Genomic DNA, 26,770 nt, shown 5'->3' with positions numbered 1-26,770 from the left:
TTTTCATCTCGAGTAATCAAATAATCTAACTGAATGTTTTAAGCAAGAGTACTATAATTGTAATCGAATATTTTTTCCGAGTAACATGCACGATATTAGCTGGAGTGACAATGCTGAACCGCTCTAAGGCACGCCATATTACAAAAAAAGAAGACAAGAAGATATAAAGCAGAACAAGATAAAAAAAAGAGTAAAAGACACTTTCAGTAGAAGTTGCGTATAAAGTTTGCATGCCATTCCTCACCAGTCGAACAGAAAATACCGCAATGGTTCTTGGGAATAACTCTACGTGCTTTTCTTTCCCTAGACATTCCCTTTTCTAAACGGGGATAGGGAAATGAAAGAAAAAACTTTCAGCCTTTCCACTCTGGTGAAGAAGGAAAAGCAGCGGAGCTTTAGCTTCTGTTCTGGGCGGCGGCTTTCCAGGCGAGCGATCTGCTCTTCTTTGGCAAGGGAACCTGAAGCGTTTGACGCAGTGAAACTGGAGGCGACAGCGGCTTCGTGGAGGTTGCGAAACCGATTGCGCTGCTGCGTACGTCGCCGCTCCTTCCGCACCCCGTCTTCTTCCCCCGAAGAAAGGGCACGCGGCCGACCCAGCGTAAGTCCAAACCGAAAGTGATAAGAGCGTAGGAAACAGCGCGCAATACAGACCGCCGCCATCTATGAGTGACGGCGGCAACCAGACTTATTGTCTGGTTGCCGCCGTGCTTTATAGATGGCGGTAGCTGTCCAAAGGTGTGTGTAGGCCTGTGTCGACACTTCTTTGGTACCGGACACGATCCCGGGGAACCTAGCCCTTAACAGCTCCGCTGTAAAAAAATAAACGGCAGGTACGAACATCTCCCGACAACAAGGCCAGAGAGCTGGATTTGTTACATCTCCACCCGGAGTCCAATATGGAACACAGCCCGGACACAGGACAGTGGTCTTGTCATCAAAGATGTGCTGGAGGTATACCCACAAACATTGGTAATCACAGAATCAGAGGCACGTATTAGAACGATTGAGAAGGCGTTTTATTTCGAGGAAGCCCATTTTGTTTTGAAACATCCACCTGGTAACAGTGTAACGTGCGAACAGTGATAAGCGTGCATCGTTGCCACGTTGCGTAGTAGTACACACACACACACACACTCTCGAGTTGCATCCTGACCGACTTCGGCGGGTCGTTTTTGTTTTTTTTGTTTTTGTTAACTGGTCCCTAAAGTTCCCCGGGAACTTCGTTTCCCCGGAGCTGCAATCGGTGGCCGTGTGTGGCCGACGCTACCCTCTTGTATTGCGGTGCGGAGTGAACTGATGTCAGGAACTTGACGTGGGAACATTGAAAGACTCTTGGAGAAAAGACGCGTAGAAAAAAAGAGCACGTTGCGTGCGCCTTCATACACGGGTCCGAGCTAGTTGAACGCGCCTACCTGAAGTTATTGCCCAAGGGCACAATTTCACTTGAGTGGCAAACATCGATTTTTGATAGTAGATGAAGACAGAATCATCCTTTTGGTTAACAGAGCACTCTTGTTGACAAAGCGGGCTACTCTGTGGCATGTTGATGACGTTACAACTTCGCTACGTCATCAACTGGTGACGTCGTGAAGTTGCTATGCAGCACGGTTGCTACGCCTGTCGGTGATACAGCAAGGTAGCGTCAAGGCTACGTCAGCTGGGAACGTAACAACTTTGCTACGTTGTCAACTTGCGACGTAGCCACTTTTCTATGTCGTCAACTGACAACCGGTGTTCGTCGCAAAGTTGGTAGGCCGCATTATTGCTACACCGGCTGTGAACGCGCAAACTTTGAGCCGTAATCAAGTTGTGGCGTAGCAAAGTTTCTAGACAACAGCATTGCTACTTCAAAAACTGGTGACATAGCAACGTTGCTAGGCAGCATTATTGCTACGCCAGCTGATGACGTAGCAACTTTGTTGTGCTATCGATTGGTGACGTCACGAAGTTGGCAGGTAACATCCTTACTACGCCAGTCAAGTGGCGATACTGCAAAGTTACTAGGCATCATTATTGCTTCGCCATCTGGTAAAGCAGCAACTTTGCTACGTCATCAACTGGTGACGTAGCAGTGCTGCTAAGCAGCATCATTGCTACGCCACTTGTTAATGCAGCAACTTTTCAGCGTCATCATCTGGTTACATAGAAAAGTTTTTAGGCAGCATCATTGCTGCTCCAGTTGGTGACTTAGCAACTTTGCTGCATCATCAAACGGTCGCACAGTTACATGTATTTGAGCAAGTGGAATTGCGAAAGATTGCGGCAGTTGGCACCATGTTAATATTTGTTTTGTCGGTCTGACAGCAATCGATGTCTATCGCGATTGTGTGACAAAGCTGTTACAAGACTGATTTTCTGCTGATTCTCTGCCTGTCTTAGCGCGCTTTATTTAAAAAAAAAGATGTCAATAAATACTTCCGAATTAAACTTTTGAACATGAAGCAGGTACCAGGATGTGCCCAGTTTAAAGTGAAGTCTCCGACCTGGTACATATATTTGTCTAACTTCAAAGCACACGAAATATGGTACTGCGCAAAAATTGGCAGGAGCCTGCAAATTCACTAGTTTAAGATTGCGTGACAGAAAAATAATGCATTAGCTGAATTGACGAAGCCTAATAAACCGACCTCACCAGCCAGGTTGGTAAAGCCACCGCTGCCGCAGTGCATCGGGGGAATTTTCATCTTTTTGCAGCTGCGACAACCTTGCTGGAGCTCTTCGCGTGCAAAGCGCGGGATGGCATGAGCAATCTCCGGCTCTGCCGGCTGGCTCCCGAGAACTAAAGCTATGGAGGCTTTACGCATGCGCCGTACACTTAGTGAGATCGGTCTATTGCATGTCCCAGTGAGTGACAATAAGCAGAGGTTTGAATCGACATAAGAACGGCAGCATTGATATTGAGCCTCAGTGATACTGGCACATTGGCAACTCGTTGAAATGTTTTGTTTCGTGAATGTTGATGCATCCGGGAGTGTGAGACTGTCCCGATCGATGAATGAGCGAAATGGTATCGTAATTTTGATACGCACCCAAAACAACTCCAAATTCATCTACTCGTTTGTTCATAGCGTTGTACGTGCGGCGAAACCAGGTGGCCGGCGTGTACAACTTTCGGGTTAAAGCGTTGTTTAGGCTCCAACGCAGCACCGACGACTGTCCACGCTCGGAGCCTGGTGTGTTCACCGTCCTATCCCGCCCATACATCAAAAGTGATGCGAAGTGGCAACAAATGACGTCACAGTAGACGGAGCGTCCTGCTGTCGGATGTCGTGACCCTTGCGGTTGGTCGTAGAAATGCTGGCGAAAAACAGGAGCGAACGCGGTATGCTCATTTCGTTGCGCGACAGCTTGCATTCGTGGGGGTGCCGATACCTGGTCAGAACAGGACATACTACAGACACGCTGGAGAGAGACATTTGCATCGTAAGTGGTTCGTGTAAGTTCCCGTTTCTTCCAGTAGTCTGCCGGTTAATTGATTTGTTCCACGGGACATTCCTTGTTCGGCCCTGGTACCAGATGTGAAGACACGCACTCGTACAGCAAGCAAGTACGAGTGCTCACATGAAAATTGACCTGGTTGTCGCCAATGAGCTGCCTTTCCTACGCGCGCACATCAAATGAAGTGCCCATTCACACGGTCTAGTAGTGTTAGACTACGTCTGATCACTCTGCGTTGGCTTCAGTCGGAGGCGACTAAAAATTATCATGGCCACCAATCCACGCATCGTTGGGTAACCGGCAGTTGTGTCCTGCCGACAAGAGCCAATGGCTCCTAAATAACAACCCCCCTCCCTCTTTCCTCCAAAGTGGTTCTGGTCAAACGCAGTCAGACTCTACCGTGTGCATGGGCCTTAGGTCTTTACTATGTTCGCAGGAAAAACTGACCACATTTTGATGATATTGAGAGCATGTATGCCAACCGTTAATTTCAAATTGCAAACTGTTGCCCAATATAGCACAAATACCTTCCACGGGAAGTCAAACATCGACATCGAACATCGTGGCGCATAGATGTTTTAGGAGACTGCGCATAAACCAACATAAAAATGCGGACCATCATTTGTGTAAGAGGTAAACTTTTTTTTTTTGGCATAGATGATGGTAATTATAACCTACACGATCAACGTCTACGTAGCCTTTTATACTCTGTTTCACGCTAAGTTCAACCGCAGCTAAAGCTACGATCCGGCGACGCCAACCAAGCAAAGCCAAAAAGTTTATCCTCTTGGCGCTCGTCTTTTCGCGTCTGCTATCAACGGATGAACCAGTCGCACGCAGGGAATCCGTTGTGATCCTGCACTTCTATCTGTGCGCGATTGGTGTAGCCGGTGATAAAAAAAACGTTCAAAGAATGCGAGCACCGTGACGATGCACTTTTGACAGAGCTTGATTGGCTCCCACGGATCTTAACGATGACTGTGGTTGGACTTACAAGAGAGTTTTAGGGAACCGTTTTTGAGCATCCGATACGGTAAGATGGGCCCTTCGGTACGAACTGCGCATGTGAGTCTTCTATGGTAGCGCATGCGCAGTCCATACGTAAGAGCCCATCGTACCATTCGAGACGTGCGAAAACGTTTCCCTAAAACTCTTTGATGTGAAACGGAGTATAGTCACGCTAGACGGGCGTCTCATCTTCAAGACCTTTGGAACACATAGACAAGAAGACGAAGATGGTGAAGATGTTCTGTACTAGATGCATCTACACGTCCGAGACACTTGGCAGCACAAGAGCACGGCAGCGATTCCTGAGTAATAAAAATAGTATTTCTGTGTATACGACGAAGAAGAAGGCATTTGAAGCTTTACCAGGAGGAAGACTCGAGATTCGGGGAGGGCGGGTCAAGTGTCGGACGATCATCGGCCTGAACCCAGCCTTGTGCAAGTTTGCGTCCAGGGACGACATGTGTCTGTACGGTACCGACGATGTACAGGTAGTGCGGTGAACTGATCGGGTGTCTGTTGAGCAATAAAATGATTCCGGTGACAGCAATAGGGCGACCGTACTGGCGATAGGCACCGACTAACTGAGGGTGAAGGGGTACACATTCTGGTGATTCCCTCTGGTATAAACGCGTTGCCTGGATCCTTTTTACCTCGATGAAAGATTCAGATGCCATATATACAAGGTTACTCGCTTGTGCAAGAGGCAACAACTAGCGACAGGGAGGGGGGGAGTGAAGGGCTGTCCAGAGAGACGATAGACGTCCAACGTTTTCCCAGAAACAAAACACCCTACATTAGGAGTTTCAGCAGTTCTTGCGACTTCTCTGAGATACGGCGAATCGGGCTTTCAACTAGAGAGCACTGAAATAGGCGGAGCGTTGCTACGACCGACTGTTTGCTGAGGTGCTTGGTATGGACGCGACACATAAAAAGCAATTGCGACGCGACATTCTTCGCCTGCTTGCAGACAGGCGTTTGCTCAATGATATTGCAGGAATCTCCTCACAGCACAGCACAAAAAGTACGTGTGCCTCTGCTTACTCAGCATTGTCTACGCTCAATGAGCACGCTCCATTAAACCATCTCGTGAAGCCGTGTTTTAAGCCCGATTACTGGAAATTTACAATATAAAAGACGCCACCAAGACAATCGTATAGAGGGTCTAACATGCAAATAGACGACGGTGGCGCCGCGTTTCTTCCCCTACCCAAAGCTTCATAGCTTTTCACAGAAATCTAGCAATGGTCACAACCCTCACCTTTCTAGTACACTCTAGTTCAACGTTTATCGTCTCTATAAGGACAGTACCATGTAAACGGTTGATGAACGTAGTTAAGTTGTATAAAATGATTGGATGACCAGTTTAAAACTAATATGAATTTCTAAGGAATCTAAGTGCGCAAAAATCACTCAAGATAAGTGCGGAGATATCACGGAGAAAAGGGTTAAAGAAATCCCAAGGTCTACGGCAGGGCAGCCGGCTGGCCTGCCGTGAGTAGAGACGATGCGATGAAGCCAGTCACGTGATGATTGACGCCGCAACCACCACAGCGAGGTCACAACATTGAAATCACACCGGTTTCGTGAAGTAAGTCGGCGGCAAAGGTTGATTCACCAATCCACGATGAACTTGCAATAGCTGTGTACTCCCTGAGCATTAAATCGTTGCTTGCTATCCGCACCGCAGCGACGTCATGATCCAGAACAGCGACACTTCACAAGCGTCTTGAGGACACGAAGACCGGTGGACGACCGTCACTGCGCCTGCGCAGTGATGGCATCAGAAGTTTTGTAGGGTAGGTGCGTTGACGTCACTCGAACTTAGCCCACAATTCCACGCCCCCTTTGCTGAGGACGTGATTCCAGTGCGTCACCATAACATCCGTTTCGTAGCACAGGCAAACTTGCAATCCTGTGCGGGCACTATTGGACACTTCCTATAAATTCAGCAAAATTAGGTTAGTTGAATGCATCCCTCAAACGGTTTTTTTTTTAAGGTAACACGAGCAGCGGCCACTGCCACTGCCGAATGAAGCAAGACGCTCCTTAACTTAATAGTCTCTTTGCACATCGTTCCGCCATGAACTTAAGAGAAGGCACAGAGCAATAATGTAATCACCTATTCCTAGATCTTGCGAGGTCTAGCAGGCTTGAAAGTTCGGCCACGTGACACAAAATTGTGACTTGACTGGTTCGCTTGCCAAGTGAAAAGGGATCAGTCAAAGAGCACCTTAGAGCGCATAATCTTCTCAGCTGAACTCTTGGCGATAAGGCTTATTACTCCGTCTTCGCCTTTCTTTTTTTCTCCGCCACTCTGCATCCGACTATTGTCCATGGAGTAAAGGCTCCGTGAGACGTTTTTGTAGACTCACACCCAGTACTGGTTCTTCCTGAGCACGGTGGTGGGCGCCGAGAAGCGAACCTCCCCGTTCCAGTCATCGCTTTCACTTGCCGCCTCCGAAGGTGCTTTGAGGGCTTCGGGGTGACCTAACGGTGTTACCTTGCACGTGGGGACCGCGGGGCTGACCTCTGTGCTCCCCGCGTAGGGCGGCGGCAGACAGTCCATGTCCGGCACGCCAGGCACTGGCTCGCTGCTCGTACTCGACGGGGACGTGGGCGGCGCAGCCGGCGGCGACGGTGTTTCTTCGAGCGGCATACCAGGACCTCTCGCTGAAGACAGTCGGGAACCGGTGCTGTCACGGGGCTTCTCTCCGGTCCCGCCTCGGCTTCGACAGGCGCCGCAGGCGACCCCGACTACGGCGATGACAGTGAGCAGAAGAAGGATGCCGGCTGCGACTCCAATCACAACGAGGTGGTCGTTGGTGAGAAGGGGTACGCGGATGCCTGTCTCGATGATCCCTGGAGGTCGTTCCGTTCCAGTATCGTTGTTGTTGTCGTTGGCGTCGCGGGTTGAAGGAGTGGTGGCTGAAGCGACCGTAGACGGGGGTTGGAGGTGGATCAGAAAACGTCCGATGCCTGGCTGGACGCCCGCTGCTGTGAGCTCGAAGTCGAAGTGATCGCCGCGGGACGTTGTGGCGCCCTTGGCGTGGCTGTGGTAAACGAGCGTTTCGTTGAGTATGTCCTCGTGCGTAAACTCCAGGGCTGGGTTTGGGGATCCGGAGAGTAGGAGCAGGCCCAGTGTTGGGGATCGAGTCACACGATATCTGTGAAACAGATGAGCAGATTATCAGTTCGTTCACTGCTGTCCACATAGGCACCACAATCGATGCTCATCAAACGTCAGCGATAAAATTAGAGACCCGACATGATATTCTACTCGCTTTCTAAGGGTTTTAACAATACGTAAAGCGGACAAAGTCCGGGGTTCAATGCTTTTATCTGTTTCTATGGTTAAACAATGTCACTGAATCGCAGCCATTATTGGCGTTGGGTTCGATATCTTTGAGAAGTCAATGAAACGTCATATTCAGTTGTCGAAATTGCCATTCATGTTCCTGTGGCGGTTGGCATGTCTGCCCGTATAGCTTTCAGCACTAAATCACCTCTATCTAAATATAGTTATATTTAAACTGAAGGCTTGGATACTTAATAAAAAAAAACATCAAGATTTAAGAGAAAGGATGTCACCTCGGCATAGAGTTGGTTCGCGCTGCCAGCTTGGATGCGTCCAAATGGTCGACAGTGACGAGCGCAAAACGTCCTGTCTGCACCACCAGTGGTCGCTGTCTCACCAGGGCCTCAACTTTCACTTCCACCCGATGCACAACGGGAGGCACCTGCCTACAGCTGACGGTCACCACAAACGAATCCCTTGGGCCGCTAAGGTCATGCTGCTCGTACACAACAAGTCCTTGCTTTAAATCGCCGTGCGTGAACTCATCGGCAACAGCACCATCGGGGAAGACCAGTTGTCCAAGCTGGGGCTCAGACGTCACGTTGTACACAAGCTCTTGAAGGTCACCGTTTGTCGACGCACCAATGGTCGTTGGACTGATGACCACTCGCGCGTCCCCTTGTGTCAACCTGAGTCCGGTTCCATTGGAGACACGAAGCACGACAGACTCAACATCGATGAGGAGGGACACGGGTACGGCTGGGTGCACGCCGTCACTTACCAGGAGCTGCAGAGTGTCTGACGTCATTGTAGACCCATCATGGACCAGAGACACTCGCCCGCCGTCAACATCTTGTTGAGTGAAGTTTGCAGCAGCGACATCAGCGCCGTCAAGAACGAACATAGAGGCACCTTCGTCTTGTCGGAGGACCTGGTACACAATTTGAGCCGAAGAGCCGTCCTCGTCTGAAGTCTTCAGGATGCTGGAAGACAGCGTTGTCCTGTACCCTCTGGCAACTCTGACGACGGGGCTAGGTGTCTCGACAGTGAACGGCCGATCGTTGACTGGATGCACGGTGACGCGTAACGTTCCGTTGTGTAGGGCTAAGTCCGGACGGTCGCCATTGGCTGAGGCAAGGAAGAGCCCGACGCGAATGGAGTCTTCGAGCGTCTCCGAATCGTCGTGGACGTAGATGAGCTGATCTAAGCGGTGGGCCGCGACGCACAGGGGGACAGTTACGTTCCGCTGGTCCAGCTCAAGCCAGCCACGAATCGGCGCTGAGAGCACACAGAGTCGAAGGCGGGGTGGAACGTCTGGCTTGCCGCGCCAGAGTGCCTGAAGACCCGCCACATCCAACGCGGATGCCAAAGGCGTTCTTCCGCCCTCGGTGACCTGAAGTGTCCCGAGGAGCGAGGCCACGGAGTCCCCCAGAGCGATCCGGATGCCGAAGAGAACACCCGTCACGGGCGCCGCATTGGCCGTCACCAGGTCAAGCTGGAGGGAGTCGTGTTCCACGGGCTGAGACATGGGTGCACGATGCTCGTAGAGGACCAAGTAGTTGTCCAGATCGGCTTGCGTGAAGCGGCTGAGTTGGACCAGAGTTCCGTCTTGCGGATTCTCGCGCAGCAGGATACCTAATCGGGGCTGTTGGACGACAACAAAGGACACGTCTCGGTTGCGGTCACCAGTACGTGCCAGGAGATGATCCCTGGTGATAGACTGCTGGCTTCCCGGAAGCACGCTGAGCGTCTTGTTGTGCTCCAAGCGAATCTTGAGCGGTCGCGCGTTCACCGTGAAGACGTGCGGGGAGCCCTGGTTGAGACCATCGGTCACCTGGAACTTGAATCCTCCTGCTGGTGAACCTGCGAATAAAATGGGTGTAGTTTAGTAAGCCATGCATGTACGTGCGATTAGACTCAACTTTTAGATCCAAAGAAAATAAAGGTGTACGAGGCTTGTATGAAAATTGAAAAAGAACATTCTAGAAGAGTAGCGTCGGACGTTTTGCTGATAAATACATCTTCTAAGTCTCTTAGTGAAACGTCGGCTGGCAAACTAAGTCTTACAAAAACCTTTTTTTTTTTGTAAACTCGGAAATATTTTATTTATGCTTCCTTTAACCGAACTTATTAGTAAAGTAATATTTTTTTTTATCAAGAAAGGTCATCGCTTAGAGAGTTCTTTTTGGGGGAAACTCGGGGGTGTCTAGAATCGCTCAGCTACATTAAAACTACACTTTGTCGGAGCTTTTGTTTTTAATCTAATGTATTCATTTTTCAAAGTTTTTGGATTTCTCATTCTCCACAAGACATGATGGATATGGCACGCACGCTGATTTATTAATGAAGATCTCATATTGCACGCTACGTCGTGGAAGCTTTGAAAATACAAACAACACTAACAACCGCCAGCACTGATTTACAGCTGAACTTGGTGCTAACAGCAAATATAAATTATGCATGTGTCCCAACAAAATAAGTTGTTTTGTTATTGCTTACTATATGGTTATGATACGTGAAGTATTTACGCTTGATGTGAGCACCAATGACGTTTAGCTGTAAGTCAGCGCTGGTGTTTGCCTTCTTTTACTTTTTTACGTCCGGTTGCGCCGTTTGTATTTTCAACAATGAATCAACCAGCATAATCATCTACGTTACCCTAACTTTGAAAACCCTTCTAACTGCGTGAGCGTTTGAAAAACACGTGATAATACGTAGAACAGCGTTTTCCCATTCGACGTTTCACAGCGTTTCACACAGGCTATATGATAGATCAAGGCGCGCGTTATCTCGCCATATTCTGAATCCGGGATTAACAGCAATATTCTTACGCGTACCATGTCCGCATACGTACTGCCAATGTCTAATGCCCAGTCTTGCACAAGGTGCTAAAAAAAACAAAAACGTAATCGATTACAATAGCTCTCTTGCAAAATCGAAGCAATCCCAGCGGCGTAGCGCCGCGCAAAGCACCTCGGACACCTTTTTTTCACCGTTTCGGTTTAAATTTTTCAAGCTTAATTCGCGACGTCCCTTCACGACCAAGTACAGTGGCTGCATTTTCGAATGGGTGACTTTCCTTAAATCTATGGTGTTGCCTACCAATATAGAATGCTCGGGCACGTTTTCTGGGCCGATCATCCTGTTCCATCGTCTCCCCTAGGCAACGAATGTCCTAGGCTTCTTCAACGATCCGTGACCCGGGAGGGTCATGCTGACCTCTGGAGTGGTAGCCGGATAAGTGGGAACGCGGCAGGCCTTACTCCTATTACTCGCTAAGTCCAGGTAGGTCTTTACGGCCCCTGGAGGTTCTTATCTCAACGGGGGCTCTCACAAAGATGAATGGGTGGAATAGAAGCGAGCACTGACTTCATTTTATTACAGTGCCGAGATGAAGTACTTCGTCAACGGGGCAGTGGAAATCGAAACCAAGCCAGCCACTCCTCTGAGTGGCCAAAGATGTCCAATAATGCAACGCGCGCTGTGTCGCATGCAGGGATGTTTGGAAGTAGTGCATTACAATTACTCTCGCTTAAAACGTATTCCAATAGGTTCCTGGATTACTCGAGACGAAAACTAATTGGTTGTTACTTGAAAAAGTGACCGTTACTCCTCCGATTATTTCAGATTTTCAAAACAACAGAGTTCTCCGCCGATTTGAAAAAAAAAAGCTTTTTTGAACTGTCTATTATTGAATTAGAATCACCTAATTATTAACTAATCACATGTTTTTAATCCAAGGGTTTTGGTAAACCATCCTCTCGTCCGAAATTTGGTTCAAAAATTCCTTGGTAGGAAACTTCAGCGAAGAAAGGTCGCCATTAGAAACGGGGAAAAAAAGAAAGTAACGGTTGCAAGTAATTTTAGTACTTCGTAAAGTAAACCGATTATTGCTGCGATTACTTTCTAATAAATGTAATGAAATGATTACAAAATTACTGCAAAAATGAGTCGGTTACAAATAATTTGATTATTTGCAAAAAGGTACCTTAGTGTGAAGAGCAAAATCGCGTCATTTCATCTTAATAAAGCCATTGTACTACTCCTACTCACACGCACCAGTATGAACAAAAACCACGAGGCCCCTGTTGATCTGATCCTGGGTGAACGAGAGCAGAGGAACCTTGGTATCGTTCCGGAGTGCCACGTAGCCGTTGCTGGGCGTCGAAATGTGGAAGCGGAGCTGGGCCGGCTCCGAGTCTTCGTCCACGGCGGCCAGGTGCGTGGACGAGATGGGCGACACGGCACCCTCCCACAGGTCCAGGCCCGTGTTGTTGGCCATGTACGGCGCCTCGTCGTTGACAGGCTCCACCGAGACGTGGACGGTGCCCGGCAGGCTCTCGCGGCCGGGGCCTCGAGCCACGACCGTGAACCAGTCTCGAGACGTCTCGCTGCCGTCGTGGCGATACCTGAGCGACACCACAGAGACCAGATGACGGACATATTACGGCGTCGGCTGTACTGGGATTGCAATGGACGAGTGCCGTGTTGCCGAAAACGAACGGAGCACGCGCGCGTTTATCGCAGGCGGCGTTGATGCCAAGAGAGGTTGAGTACAGCGCTGATACCCTCGCCCTTTCGCTGACGATAATCGCGGTTGACTTGCAACGTGTTCGGCCAATCGCGGTTTCGCTGGTGGTCATGTGATCGCGCTCCTTGCCACCCGCTCCTTCTCGCCTTCGGTCGACCGTTCCCTCGGCGCTCTAAATCTTTGCGCGCCAGCATGGACGGCCGAAGCATTTGCCGGAGTAGGTAATGGCTGCTAGGCGGCGTTCATGGGCCCGTGAGACAGAATGTCGCCGGTGCCTAGGCGCCTACACGGTCTCACCTTGAGTGTTAGGATGGAACGAATTCGACGTCAAGATTATGCTTTGCATGAACGTGAAAAGACACGTAGAAGAGAATGTTACCGAGCGAAGAATGAACACTCTGGTGCGATTTAATGATTTGTGCAGCACGTCCGCGAGAGCGCGTTTGGTGTCAGCTTTTGCTGTTCTGTGGGTGTGATCGGTTGTGGTTCGCGCGAGACATCGCGCGACGCAGAATCACCGGAATTTCCAGTCAATCACGACGCAGTATCGGCAAAATGTAAAACCAGCTGAAGCACTATCTATCTGCATCACGTCGCGTGACCGTCCACGCAGTTTGTTTTTTTTGTAATATTTGCAAACACTATCAGCGTTTACGACCACAAGCAATCTCTTGACTCCCAAGCGACTTCCAGTCGTTTTGCTTCGGCAGGCATTTCGGGTTTGTTTATGTCACATTTTCTAGGACGCTTACGTGCTACAAAGGCGACTTAGTTGGAGTGTTAGCAATAACCTACACGATATTAAGGTCATCTTACAGGAGTATTAAAATTTATCCAACAAACGTCTTGCGAACCAAGCCTTCGGCTAAGCACTAGAATTAGTGATAAAATATCTCATAGACGTTTCAAAAGGCCATGTTATGATGAGGGTTGTTTCTTACCGGGAGTTCGCGGGGTAGTAAAATGCAGCAGCACCGAATATACATGACTTGCACTGATGTCAGATCGGCTGCTATTGGTGCACAGTACGATTAGACAGATATCGTTCCGCAGTGCTCGTGGTTACTACTACTCCTTACTTGCTCCAAATACCAGTTTGTTGTTGTAAAAGAGTCAAATAAAAGTAAATAAATGCCCATGCTATGTAGACCAGCATCAGCATGGCAGACCAAATCCCGTCAGTTCAGGGCGATGTCCATGACAATTGATTAAAACGTATTCCACATATTACCCGTCAAGAGACAATCTTGATGTGTGAAATGCACGCTGCGAAAACTTTCCTCAGCATGATGCTCAACAGCAGCGGACTTAGCTGTGGCTACCAGTGAAAAACCACATCTATCGGTGGTGCTGCAAAACATCCTTCCGGTTGCAGATGTTTATAAAAATTTTTGTTCATGCCAGCTTTGGAATGAAACATGATTTCGTACCAATATCGAGCGGTTTCAGGCCGAACTCTGACAATAATACTGACCGGAGCTCGCCGCGGTCGAGGGCTTCTGGAGAGAAGGCCGAAGCCGAGAGGCGTCCATGCTGCGGGGGCTCCACCACCAAGAGCTGTGGCAGCAACTCCCGAAGCGGACCGGCGCTGATATGGGAGGAGTCCAGCGCCGCCTGTCCGCCCTCGGTCACGCTGACGTTGCCGGTGTCCAGCAGAATGGCCTGGGGCACCACGCGCACCGGTAGTTCCAGCTGGATCCGCGAAGCAATGCCGTTGGAGACTTCCAGGACGACGCGGTCTTGACTAAGGTTGCCAGAGTGCTGAAAGCGGACCACGCCAGAGTCGAGGTCGGCCTGGGAGAAGCTTCCAACGACGCGGTCTTCGACCAGGAGTCTGCCCGACAAGAGTGGCTGCGTAACGCTGAAGCTGATGTTGGCGGCATCGAGGGCAGGGTGGGTGACCAGGAGCATCGAAGCGTCCAGGACAGCGCTGCCTCCTGCGAAAGACAACGGACGGAGCCGCAGGGCAGCGAACAGGAAGCGTTACGGTCAGCTGCTATGCAGCGCTCACCATTTGGGCGAAACAAATGCTGAGTTACTGAGCTCTGGACGCATGCCCGCGTTTGTTATTGGCGAGGAGATCGAAATATAGGGGGCGCAGTATTATTATCCTCATCATCACCACAAACAATCGCTGTGTGGCAAACAACTCCGACGCAAGCACTCGCCAGTACGCCACGTCTTTTCCGCGCTTTCTGAAGTTGCTGCCGCCCGCAGTGCTCCAAGCATGCTTTTGAACCAGGTGCATGCAGCACGGAGGACTGCAGCACGTACGCGACGATGCGGACACTGTCCGCCGTCGGCTCTGCTGCTACGCAGTACTCGATGACATTCTCGCAGTTGATCGCAGTTGAGCACTTCCCCTACTTCAACGAGACACCGCCTGCTTCCGCGGAGGTCGTCCATGATTGTCGCAAGAGAGAGGGTAACTTAAAAGTGAAGCACGTGTTTTGCGAATCATTCAGAACACCGACGCCACGCCGGCCACGTACGATCCAGCGCGCACGGCCGACACGACGCGGCTCTCCCGGCATTCCCGCGCGTGACCACAGATGCGCTTGTTATTTCTTACAAGAGACCTTGGAGTACACTGAATGCAAGAGAAGACTATATTAATTTTATCTAGATGCGTTTACGCTAAAAGAATTGTGTTACGCGCCTTTCAAGAGCCTCGCGTAGACGTTTTCATGGCATCGAATACACTAATGACTGCGGTCGCAGGGTTTGTTTGCCACGCAGCGTTAATTCCCCAGGTGGCTGCTAGGGAGCACCACCTCCTCCATCTCCTCCCCAATACCGTACAACAGAGCTACAGCGCAAGCTCAGAAGGCCTTCCTTCCACAGCCCAGCAGACAAAGATGACAGCAAGCAGAAAGCGATTATTGGTCAGGTCTACAGCCCGTTCGCCTTAAGTCAGACCGAAAACGACGTTACGAATACGACGGAGAAAATCAAGCAGCGCAAAGAGTGCATCGCCCCGGAGCCCATTGTCTTTCTATGGTATGCTATCACCATCTAGACCAGGGGTGGCCAAGCTGCGGCTCTTCGCGTGCCAGAGTGCGGCTCGCGGCTCCCTCGTCTCCACTTCCCCCCACCCCGCCACCCTCCCGGTCACACGAGCACTTCCCCCAAAAGAGACATGGAACGCGTTTTAAATCGAAAGTCAGGTTGCGGTTTGGAAGTCTCGTGCTACTGCTACCTTGCGTACAGTTAAACTGCTTTTGACTGGGATAGATTGATAGTACTTCGAGTTTCGTTTATTGCCCTGGACAAGTATGCCCCCCCCCCCCCCCCCGGCTCTTGGAAGTTTCGTGGTTTTGTTTGCGGCTCTTAGGCCGGGTTTGCCTGGCCACCCCTGGTCTAGACTAATCACGCGCAGAAAAGGAGCGCAGCATCGCGGCGTCCTCACTGTGCGCGATTGGTTTAGTCGGTGGTAGCCAAACGCAAGAATACGACTAGCGCCGTGACGACCAGGCTTGGCAATTTCGTCTGCTTCTTTTGCAGGGAGTTGTGGTGACTTCAGAACGCAGAGCTCTGATTGGTTTTGATTGGAGGATAGTGGGTAGACCTCAAAGCAAGCTGCCTAGAGGTTTAACCACCATCCTTCAATCAGAGCAAATCAGAGCTCCACGTTGTTCTGACGTCACCGCCAACCCTGCAAAAGATGCAGACGAACTTGCGCTCCGCATTGATTATGCGCTTCGTTTCACCTTCAGTCAAGACTCATCCAAAGCTACGAATTCACGGGGTCAACCAGAAGCGCGCCATTACGGTGGTCGTCTTGTTCCCGTACGTGTTCCATCATCGCTGAACCTATACAACAAAACAAAACTGGCTACTGACTTACGCTTTTGACTCCGCTTAAGCGGTCCCATTACCTCGCAGCGTCTGCTGAATCTGGACTTGAGCTAAAACGAACTATAGAGGTTCGCGAGCGGCCGCGCTTCGAGAGCTAGTCCGGCCACCGTAGATGGATACAGCTTTTTTTTTTGGGCGCCAGTCTGGAAACCGCGGGGTACGCGGACCGCAAGTTCGACTGCCTCTTTTGCAGGGGTTGTGGGGACATCAGAACGGCAAGCTTTGATTGGTTGTGAATGAAAGAAAGTGGGTAGGCCTCGATACAGCTTGCTTTGAGGTCTACCTACTATCCTTTAAACGGAGCCAATCGGAGCTCGGCTTCTTTCTGACGTCACCGCAACTCTTGCGAAAAAAAACAACAAAAAAACAGGCGACTTGCTCTCCGCATACGCTTCACAGAATGCTCGACTACCAGACGATCTACCCACCACACCATTAGCAAGATGGCGGCGCCCAGGGGCCGTACTTGCGAACGTCTATATAGTTCCATAGGGTCGCATATACCGACGGCTGCGGTCGGACTTCATGTGAGACGCAGCCTAGGGTGTTCTACACACCACAATGCAATAGGAAGCGAGTATATTTTTTATAGCTGCCGATAGCCTGAGAAATGCGGGGCGTGGGCCATTACATTAATTATTCTCGCTTCGTGAACTCATTTGCTGCGGCGGAGCTGTAATAATTTGGTCGAGATTCATCACCGCCTACGTTTCTTATAGACCGTCGGCGACTATAGGAACCAACTAACTCTCTGACGTCACTCCACTGCGGTGGCGCTGCTGTCGGCACTGCGAATGCGCAGATGCCTCGCGTCGGGAAAAGTTGGTTTCTGCGCATGCGCAACGCCAACACCCCGTGTAAACAAATACGTTTTTTTTTTTTGTAAATTGTTTGTTGGTTGATAGGGAGTTTTCAAATAAGTAGGGCCGACCATGTCCGGTAACCATTTTCAATTTGGACGAAAAATAAAAAAAAAAGTTCGCATATGCCCAACAAAACATAATTCAACTTTGCTTTGCGAAAAAAAAAAATCCTTGCAAAAACTCATACACAAAAAAAAAAAAAAAAAACTATAGAAGCACGCTTTCTGTTTAAGCGCTTTCTGCGAATTGCTCAATGTTGGCACTTCTGGTGCCTTCCTGAAAACTTCTGCTGCGTCTGCGGGTTTAAAAAAATATTTTCCGACAAGATACATATAGTAAGGATTGATCCCAAGTATAGTTACCACGGAGCAACAACGCCGTTAGTTTGCAAAGAAAAAGCGCAAACGCGGGACACGGAGCAATTATGCTCGACTTTGAATATCTTGTTTTTCCGCATCTATACATGCTAGGAATTTCAAACCTTGTCGGCGTGTTGCGCCTTATATTTTTAGTTTTTGTGCTAAATTTTCTATTTTCCGGTCAGCGGGATCAATTTACGAGAAACGTTCAAAGGGGACAATTTTTAATAAACACGGATTATTTTGGGTCTCCATTAAAGAAAAAGGCGATCTTCGATTTTTTAAACTCTTCCAATGTAGGCTTATTTATACGTACTAACAGAATCTGGAAATACATATTGCGTAATTTTCTTGAATTTGATGTTATAAAGAGAGAAATCTGGCCAAATTGAGGCTACCGCAGTGCCGTACATAGCCGGGGTCGACGAGTTAAAGGGACCATGAAATGACCTTTTTACTTTTTCCAGATAACTTTTACATTAAACCGTCAATGTTCACTGAATGCCGAACAGGCATCCGTTTTCGTCTCGGTTTATTAACTTTTACACAAAAAATTATTGAAATATCGACTTTTTCATTCTCTCCAACTCACCGTGACGTAGACCGTTTCCGGAACCGGAAGTTCTCTCGGCAGTAGGAGAATGGGAGTGTTAGCGGCAACGAGTTGGGGTGCGCCGGTAGGTTTTACTGCGCTGATGTCACCGACGTATTTCCTGAATCGGCGCCTCTCATCGCCGCATCGCAGCTGAGCGAAATTCAATGAGATATGTTGCGCTACAGCGACAGCATGGGACTAGTCCCATACGCCGGTATGCCTGTTGGGAAGTGCAGCGAGTCTTGTCACCACCCCGTCATTGTTGGCAGAAGGGCCGGCCCGTGTCAGTCGTTTGCAAAGCGACGTAATGGCGTTTTTCGCGGCCTCGGAGATGCAGGAGCGAGCCGACGTTAAAAAAGATACGTTTGAACTACGAGTGTCAGCAAGAGCCACGTAAATACCTGTTTACACTCGGAGCGGACGCGCGCGCTTGATGGAAGTCTTGTATTCGCGCTGTTGGTAAGCGCTTCGGGACCGTTCTTTTACGATTGCAACTCGATACTGACGCGACACTCGGCAAAGAAAGGTTGGACCGGGGTCGACAGTGACGTGCAGTCTGTCAGAATAAAAATGGCATACCAATAACAAAGTGTACATACCGTGTTACGAAGGCAATCCATACGGCGTTTATTTCAGCTCTATATCACACAAAACAAGAAGATAGAATCGACGAGAGTCCCTTTTCGACGAGTGTTCGTCAACGCTGCCTCGGAAAACAAGGGGAAGAGATTGACCTCCTCACCTCTTAATCTAGAATTGAGGTCAGTGATCAAACTATAATACGGGAAGGGTCCACAAGGGTCGCGCGGACATATTCCATTTAGCACGCCAGCCGGTCGTAGGCAGACGGTCTTGCGACGAAGCAACGCAGCGCCGAGTCGGAATGCCTGCTAGGCCTATACGCTTCGTCGGAGTCGGTGAATCCAGCGTTCTTGTTCGTCGTGCTCTGTTTTAAGTACTGTTTTCTTGCTGCTTGAAGTCGGCACGCGCGGGAAGAACACGTAGAAAAATAAACGTTCAGTCAGTCAGAGTTTTGAGAGGAAGGAAAACAAAGAAAATAAATGTTCGTCGGTCGCCGTCACCCAAGTAACTGGCGGCCCTGCCCTACTGCGCACGCGCAGTAGTTGCTTCGTTCACCACACGATAGATGGCGCTTGGCTCTCAGCATTATCAAATTTGGCAATTTTCGCCACACATCTCTAATTATGCTACAAAATGTGGATCTGAATATTATTTAACAAAACTTTTAGGAAACATTCGCCGGCTATTTATTGTTTACGATCGCGGTGCTGGTGAGGTAGGCTCTTACCCAATAGGCGGTGTGGATTCGGCTGACGTGCAGCGATTCTGCGTATGCATCGTAGTGAACAGGCGAAGGAAGGAAGGCGCAAAAGAGTCCAGTTTTCTTTTAAAAGTTCTATAGCAAATAATTTTTTTGGGCTCCCTATTTTTGTGTTTTTGTGTTTCTTTTCACACCTTTTAGGACGTGCGGTGAATGAAACTCGATTTTAAAATCATTTCATGGTCCCTTTAATTCTTTTTACAGAGTGTAAAAATGCTCTGGGGTGGTCAGAAAGAAACAAATATTGACGACGCAAAGCCGGACGGTGTTCGTAAAGTGAGAAATTTTAGTGCGCTCCTATAAACCGTTTTATCGTGCGTAGTGCCATTTTGAATACTGTCGCGCCATCTAGCGAGTGTCAGGTTCAAAAACTATGCCAGAAAAAAAAAAAAAAAAAAAAAAAACGTTGGCGAAGGTGTTTTTGGGGCACTTGTCCCGCGTTGTTTGTGCTGGTTGTGTGCTCTAAAGTACTGATTATCCGACTTTGGCCACGCCTTGTTCTCTTATGTGCCGGGAATGGCGTTTTTTTAACTCCTTGGGGAACGCTTCTTGCTTGCGATGCCGAAAAAAGCGACACGGAACGCGCCACCAATAGAAACCAGAGGTGCGTATTCAAAATATTGTATCTGGGGGGCTATGTTGCGCTTTTTGCACTCCCAGGAGACTTGGAAGAGGGAAGTGACGTCAACGACACAGCAAACGCAGATTGGATGTTGACAGAAGAAAACGAAATCAACATCCAATCTGCGTTTGCTGTGTCGTTGACGTCACTTCCCTCTCCCTAGTCTCCTGGGAGTCCAAAAAGCGCAACATAGCACCCCTGTTTACAGCGATTGAATTTTCAGTCGTAGTAGAAACAGTACACCGAGAATATTTTTGGCGTTTCGTTTCGTCCACAACAATGAAATATAATAAGGACAACTATAGCCGCCAGGGCAGCCGCGTCATGGCGCTGATAGCACGGACCGGTCGACGGTCCGGCGTTTACCTTCAGATTGCCGGCGGTTGTACTTACACTAAATCCGGGGTCACACTGCTCATACATTATTCAAACAACAGCCTGCAAACACGAGTCACCGCAATATCATTAGTTCGAACGCCGCGTGCCAGGCCAACACAAAAATGCCCGTAAATGTCACAATGGGGTGTTATCATGCGACGTTAATGTGCCATTTGGTCGTTGGTTTTTGCTGTTGAAACATGTTAGGTTCCTCCTTGAAGTCATTGCCATGCGACATCCGAAGCACGAATCTCGCGGCGGCTCGCATATGTATGCAGACTGTCTTTTGTACGATGTATTAGGAGTGTGACCCCGGCTTAACGTTTCGATCCCACATTGGGCGGAACGCAAAAATCGGTTTCTCAACCTGTCGCACGGAGATTTACCACAGAGGTGCAGTTAGGTGTTGCTATTGTGCCGGGAGCGCGTCTTCAACTGGTGTGTTTAGTGCCTTAGGCATCAAAAGTAGGCCAGAAGTGGCAACAAATAACGTCAGAGAAACCGAAGTGTCATGCTGTTTGTTACATGTCGCGATCCTGGCGGTTGGTCGTAGAAATGCTAACGAGAAGCTGCGAGTAGCACGACCGAACGCGAGTGTCGCTGTCGTCACGGCGTCTCAACTTCTGGCTGCCCAAGCTTCCGTGGACTGCCTCACTGGAGAGCGACCTGCAGCAGAGCAAGCGCCTGCCACTTCCACCAGAGCTGTTGGGACGCCGCCAGGATTGCGACTTGCGATAGCATTTTCCTTTTATGACGTCATGTGGCAGAAATCGAGGGACAACATTTTTTAAGCCCGGTAAATACACCAGTCGCAGACGCGTTCCAGGCACCATAGCGGTGCACGCATGGAGTTAACATATCAACGGATAAACTTACCTCGTTCAAGGAAGAAAAAAAAAGAACCTGTTTCGGGCATTCTACGGCGACGTTTTCCGGGAGACGCAGACGGTGTTCGTTGACTTGGAGACGCTGCCGACAGATGGCGTATACATCGAAGGTTCGCGGGGCGCGCAGATTCGGGTTTTGATAACAGACGACTTAGCGAAAGTGTTCCGCTGCATACGCCACCTGTCGGCAGCGTCTCCAAGTCAACAAACACCGTCGGCGTCGCCCGGAAAATGCTGCCGTAGATTGCCCGAAACAATTTCTCCTTCTTTCTTTCTTGAACGAGGTAAGTTTATTCGTTGATATTTTATCTTCATGCGTGCACCACCTAGCCGCACCTCCGTAGTAAATCCCAATGCGATACGCTGAGAAACCGATTTTTCCGGACTGTCCAAAGTGAGATCGAAGCGTTGGTGTACTCTACGTTGGTGTACTACATGCTGTAGTGACAGTACACTCGTAAAAAAAAAAAAAAAAAAAAAAAAAACCAACAACAACAAGATAACAATTGTTTGAACCGTTCTTTTAAGCTGACAGTGCGGTGTGAGCTGCCGGACCGATCGACGCGCTTTTTTTCAGCCCCTGAGCCCAATCTCTCCGCGTGGGTATGAGCGGGAGCGTGATCCCGCGGCTACAGACAGATGCACGAGCACGTAGCTTCCACCCACTCTAAGCTTGGGAGTGAACGGAGTATGGCTCCCTTGCGACCCACCGCTGAACAAAACGTTCATTTTTTTTTTTTATTTTTTTTTTTTTTTTTACGTGGCCTGCACAGAGACGTTAGACGTCGGCTAAGGAAAACAGGCCCTGCGAAGCATGCGGCATCATAGTGGCCCTCGATTGCTCCGGCCCATGCGCATCTTCGGCAACTCTAGTACAAAAACGCATGTAGGATTCTGACTTTAAAACCACAGTCCGCGCCTCTGTGCCGTCAATTTGATTGTTTCTGACCCCCTCCGTGCCTTTTTACATTTAGTACAAATAATGAACCCTAGCTGTCAGTTAGGGGTACCGTACAGCCTCCAGATTATTTTAACAATATCGCGCGAACACCGACCGGCCGGTATATCAGCGCCTTATCTCCGCGCTAAACAGCAGGTGAGCCAGGCTACGCGCGTGTGGCAGAAGGCAGACGCCCTGCCTCGCTGACTTGCTGTTTCACGTCGGGATAAGACGCTGATTGACAAGGCGGTTGGCGTTCGCGCGATTTCGTGAAAATATTTGGAGCCTGCACACGCTCCATTCACGGCACTGCGGTTGTCTCAGTTTGGCCAGGTGTCTCGCTTCATAGCTTCAAAGACACGACAATAATGCAACGTGTTTTTGCAGATTATGTTAGTACATATCATTGAGCTTAAAGTTGAAGAGTTTAAAAATGTCGAAGATAGACTTTTCTCAAAATGACTTTCATAATAATTTATATTCAATAAAATGGCCCTATTTCTGCGTTCTTCATAAACTTGTCCTGATAACCAGGACGACCATATTTAGCGGAAAGACGAACAAAATAAAGGCCAACATGCTGGCAAAGTTTTAAAATCCTACCATTTTGAGAGGCGAAGGAAAAAAATATTAAAAATTAAGCATCATGGTCCAATGTGCCGTGTTTACGATTCTGTTTTTCTTTCAAAACAACGTTGATACTCCCTCCGTAAATACGTTGGGTCAATCCTCCCTGCGCGTAATTTGTCAGTAAATAGTTTTAGACACGTAGCCACATCAGTTGTTTTGGGGAGGCGCCCTAAATAAAATTGTAATTGTGTTGTGTGCATGTTTATATACAGCCGGAAGTTAGTCAGCTCATGTGGTTGTCTGGTGTGTTTGCTGTAGATGAAACATTCTAGCAGGGCAGTCCACCGCTGTTGCTAGGGGTCTTTAACGTGCACCAGGCAGTAGTGACACACGACGGCAAGCCCCGTATACGAGACTCCTCCAGATCGAACGAGGCACAAGTAAGGGTTGAAAGCAGGATCCCTGGGTTCTGCAGCGCGAGCTTTCGCTCCACGCACTCGGAGCTTCGACGCGCTAACGCACTTGGCCACCGATCCCTGCTTTGCCCGAAATGCGAACTTTGCGCAATCCGCAGAAAACGCTTCCAACTGAGAGTGTGCTTATACAATTTTTTCCGCACTGACAAAACAGTTTTTTTTGGAAAACGAAAGTTGGTTTTGTTTTGTTGGGCAATAAGTCAACAAATATTTTTTTTCTTCGTGAAAATCAAAAATGATCACCGGACATGGTCGGCCGAACTTATCTGAAAACACCGTATTGTGTATTACTTTTCACCGCGTGCCGGGCGTGGCGGAGATGACCTCCGAGCATGGGCGTACCAACCGGGGGGGCAAGGGGGGCGCTTGCCCCCCCTTTTTCTCAGAGTTGGGGAGCCAGGCATGTGTTGTGACGTCCTCCCCACTGCCCTGAAACAGCCACCACTGGGCAGGGCAAACACTGGCCGGCGGCGCCCAGGGGATACTAAGGGCACCGCACCCCGGACCTGGGGGGAGGGAGACCTGGCTTGCCCCCCCCCCCTCCCCCCCCCCCCCACACACACACTGAAAAACAAGTTAGTACGCCACTGCTTCCGGGGGCCGGGTACCTTGGTCGACGAAGAGGGTGCCGTTGCGGAGCACGTGGAGCGGCTCCCAGAAGTTGTCCGGGTAGACGGTGAGGCGGAACGTGGACGGCGCAGACGTCGTGTCGCCCAGGAAGGCGACGAACTCGAAGGAGTCCTGGTACGCGGACTCTTCGCCCTGGCCGCCTCCCGGGTCGGCGCTCTCGTACTCCACCGCCTGGGAGGTGCGCCAGGAAAAGAAGGTTAGTAATTACACCCTTCACACGGTCGTGAAGGTACCCTTAGCGAAGGGACCTTAATGGCCAGCGGCGAATCAATTCGCGACCTTCCGCGCTAGACAAGTGCTCGCGACCCAAGAGAGCGGCCTGATTTGCCAATGGCAAAGGTACCTACGTCGAAGGCACCTTTTTGCCGGCCGCGTGAATGGCGTTTCACTGAGAGAACTTTTAAGGCGAAGGAATCTTCTTCTATCAATTAAATAAATCAGTATATTTTTTTACCTACGGATAAAATAAAATTTGAAGCGCACAGGCCAGTAAGGCTTGTAGGTATTTGCGTTGTGCTATCGTTTTCTTGCACAAGAAACAAATAATAATGAAGACATATAAACACGAAAGAAGACATTTATACTACGAATGAAATTTAGACATTAACGATAGTTACAATAACTACAAAAAGGCATACAATAAAATCAGGTCTCTTATACATTTAAAGAATGGGTAATAGAAGGTTCAGTGAATCTTAGAATTTGGCTTACAAGCACGCATGCGAATTGTACAGTTGCAGTGGTTCGGTTTGCTTCAGTAACGGCATCCAACGGGCACACGCAAGGAACACAAACCGTTAAAAGTTTGGTGTGGACGTGATAATTTCTTTTCTTTTATATTTACACTTTTTATTATAAATACAAAACAAAAACAACGAGACTGTTAACGTTTATTTGTTTACTAAACATATGGGACCTTTAATAAATTGTATAGCACGTATATAAGTTCTTATATAATTTTATAGGCTCGTTTTTTTAAAAAATATTCATGCCATTTGGTAACGACCGCTGTCCTTTGTTGAACTATACATTTTCTTGTTGTTTTGCATTTCTGTTGCTGTGGGGGATTTTATGTTTAGAAAGTCTACCGGCAATTATGCAATCTCATAAGCACACAATTTTTTTGGCCCCTTTCCGTATTTTGTAATCACGAATGATGCAGTATATTTTTATTTTGTACCAACACTCTGTTTTTTTTTGTTATTTCCGATTCGTACTCGTTGTTGAGAAAATGCTTTTTTTTAAATTTATCATACTTTCATTTACCTTTAACATTTGTCGTTCCTAGTTTTTATACGCATGCTCTGCAAAATCGGAGTGGCAGTCGACGTTTAGAAAGGAGCCATTGCTTGACGTGACAGCACGAAACTGCCCCGTGACGTCAGATGACCTACGAGATGATGCTTTGATGTCACGTGGCACTAGGACTTAACCACGCGACACATAGTGACACATACCACGCCTTAGCAGTGTGTGCTCCCGCTGCACATGTTGTGCTCTCACTACCGTATCAGCAGGATTAAGATACATGAATATTTTCTTAGAGTGATCGTCATAAAATAATGACGAAGCGAGGAAGAGAGGTGCGGCGTGCCAGACCTGGGAGTCGAGGTCGCCCTGGCTGAACTGACGCGCCTCGGCGCCTCCGACGAGCAGCAGTCCCCGACGGGGATGGGACGTCACCTTGTAGGCGATGGCGCCCGGACCCGCGCGCAGGTTCGTCTCCGCCGACAGGTTGGCCGAGCTGAGAGGCGCAGCGTCACCGCGACGGACGACGAGTCCCGTGTTTCGGGACACCTGCACGATATCATTCATCCTTTTCAAAAGTCCGTCGAGCAACACTGGCAGCCGCCATTGCCTTTAAGGGGATAGTTGGGGGAGGAAATGGGCTTAGAGGGGCGCGAGTAATCATATGTTTGACTTTTTTTTTTACTTAGGCTAGGTGGCGCAAGCTATCGCCCGTGACAAAGGGTATATCCATTAACATCTATCCATCCATCCATCAATTGGCAGTCGCCCTAGTACGACTACGGTGGCTGGAACGCGTCTGCGATTGGTGTGTTTAGCGTCCTATTTCGCCCATGCGTCAAAAGCGACCCGAAGATGCAAAACAGATGACGTCAAGAAAACCGGAGTGTTACGTTGTCGGATGTAACCATCCTGGTGGTTGGTCGTAGAAATTCTGGCAAAACGCAGGAGCAAACGTGAGTGTCGCTGTCGTCGCGACGTCCCAACTCCTGGCTGCCGAATCTTCCGCGGACTGTCAAGTTGGAGAGCGAACTGCAGCAGATCAGGCGTATGCCACATCCGCCTCTTCTGCTGCAACGCCACCAGGATCGCGGCCGGCGATAGCATATGACACTTTTATGGGGTCATCAGGCAGAAATCGAGGGACCACATTTTCGGAGGCGGTACACACACCAGTCAAATACGTGTTCCAGGCACCATAGTAAAACTAACTCGAACACCTGAGGGACAAGTGGGACAAAAGAAAATTGGGACTCCTTCCCGCGTGTCTCAACCAGACTAGAACCGTATCATTGACCTGGACTGTGTTTTGATTTATGTGCCACCATATTTTGACCAGGTGGTCGTCCTGGAGCATCAAAGAAATAAAGCATTATCATTATTAATATTATTATGATAACGATATCAGTACTTATTATAATTAGTATTATTATTATTATCATAAAATGCGTTGAAATTACTTGTAACTGAATACTTTTCGGAATAATTTTAAAAGAATTTAATTATCTTTATAAGCTGGTAATTACAAGCGTAATGATTCCTTCTAGAAGTAATACAAATATTGCAACCTTTGTTATGTTTATTTCCTCTTCCTAATGACCTTAGGCGTATCTAAAACCTTCCTACAGCCCCACCAAGGAATCCTCGAACCAACTTTTTGACAGGGGGACGGTCTACCAAAAGTGATGGCTTCAGAAGATGAGTACACGGTAATCCGACGATTTTAATCT

At 48.8% G+C, this 26,770-nt stretch overlaps 1 protein-coding gene across 2 annotated transcripts in view; it reads right to left on the bottom strand.

Moving 5' to 3' along the window:
- Positions 1-3,176: 3,176 nt before the first annotated feature.
- LOC8040379 (chondroitin sulfate proteoglycan 4) overlaps positions 3,177-26,770 on the bottom strand; it is a 178,500-nt gene continuing 154,906 nt past the window's right edge. The window contains exons 9-14 of one of the 2 annotated variants that reach the window (XM_040211409.3): positions 25,392-25,589; positions 23,771-23,963; positions 13,747-14,209; positions 11,795-12,150; positions 8,035-9,604; positions 3,177-7,610 (exon numbers count right to left, since the gene is read on the bottom strand). In XM_040211409.3, coding sequence (XP_040067343.1) covers positions 6,815-7,610; positions 8,035-9,604; positions 11,795-12,150; positions 13,747-14,209; positions 23,771-23,963; positions 25,392-25,589 — 3,576 coding nt within the window. In that variant the 3' untranslated portion in view covers positions 3,177-6,814. The remainder of the gene's footprint in view (positions 7,611-8,034; positions 9,605-11,794; positions 12,151-13,746; positions 14,210-23,770; positions 23,964-25,391; positions 25,590-26,770) is intronic. The other variant, XM_040211410.3, reaches the window with a different exon arrangement.

This window comes from Ixodes scapularis, unplaced genomic scaffold (genome assembly GCF_016920785.2).
Source record: "Ixodes scapularis isolate PalLabHiFi unplaced genomic scaffold, ASM1692078v2 PGA_scaffold11__112_contigs__length_91849675, whole genome shotgun sequence".
Lineage (NCBI taxonomy): Eukaryota > Metazoa > Arthropoda > Arachnida > Ixodida > Ixodidae > Ixodes > Ixodes scapularis.
Note: the sequence above shows the minus strand (reverse complement) of the source record. Positions and strands in the feature narration are given on the sequence as shown.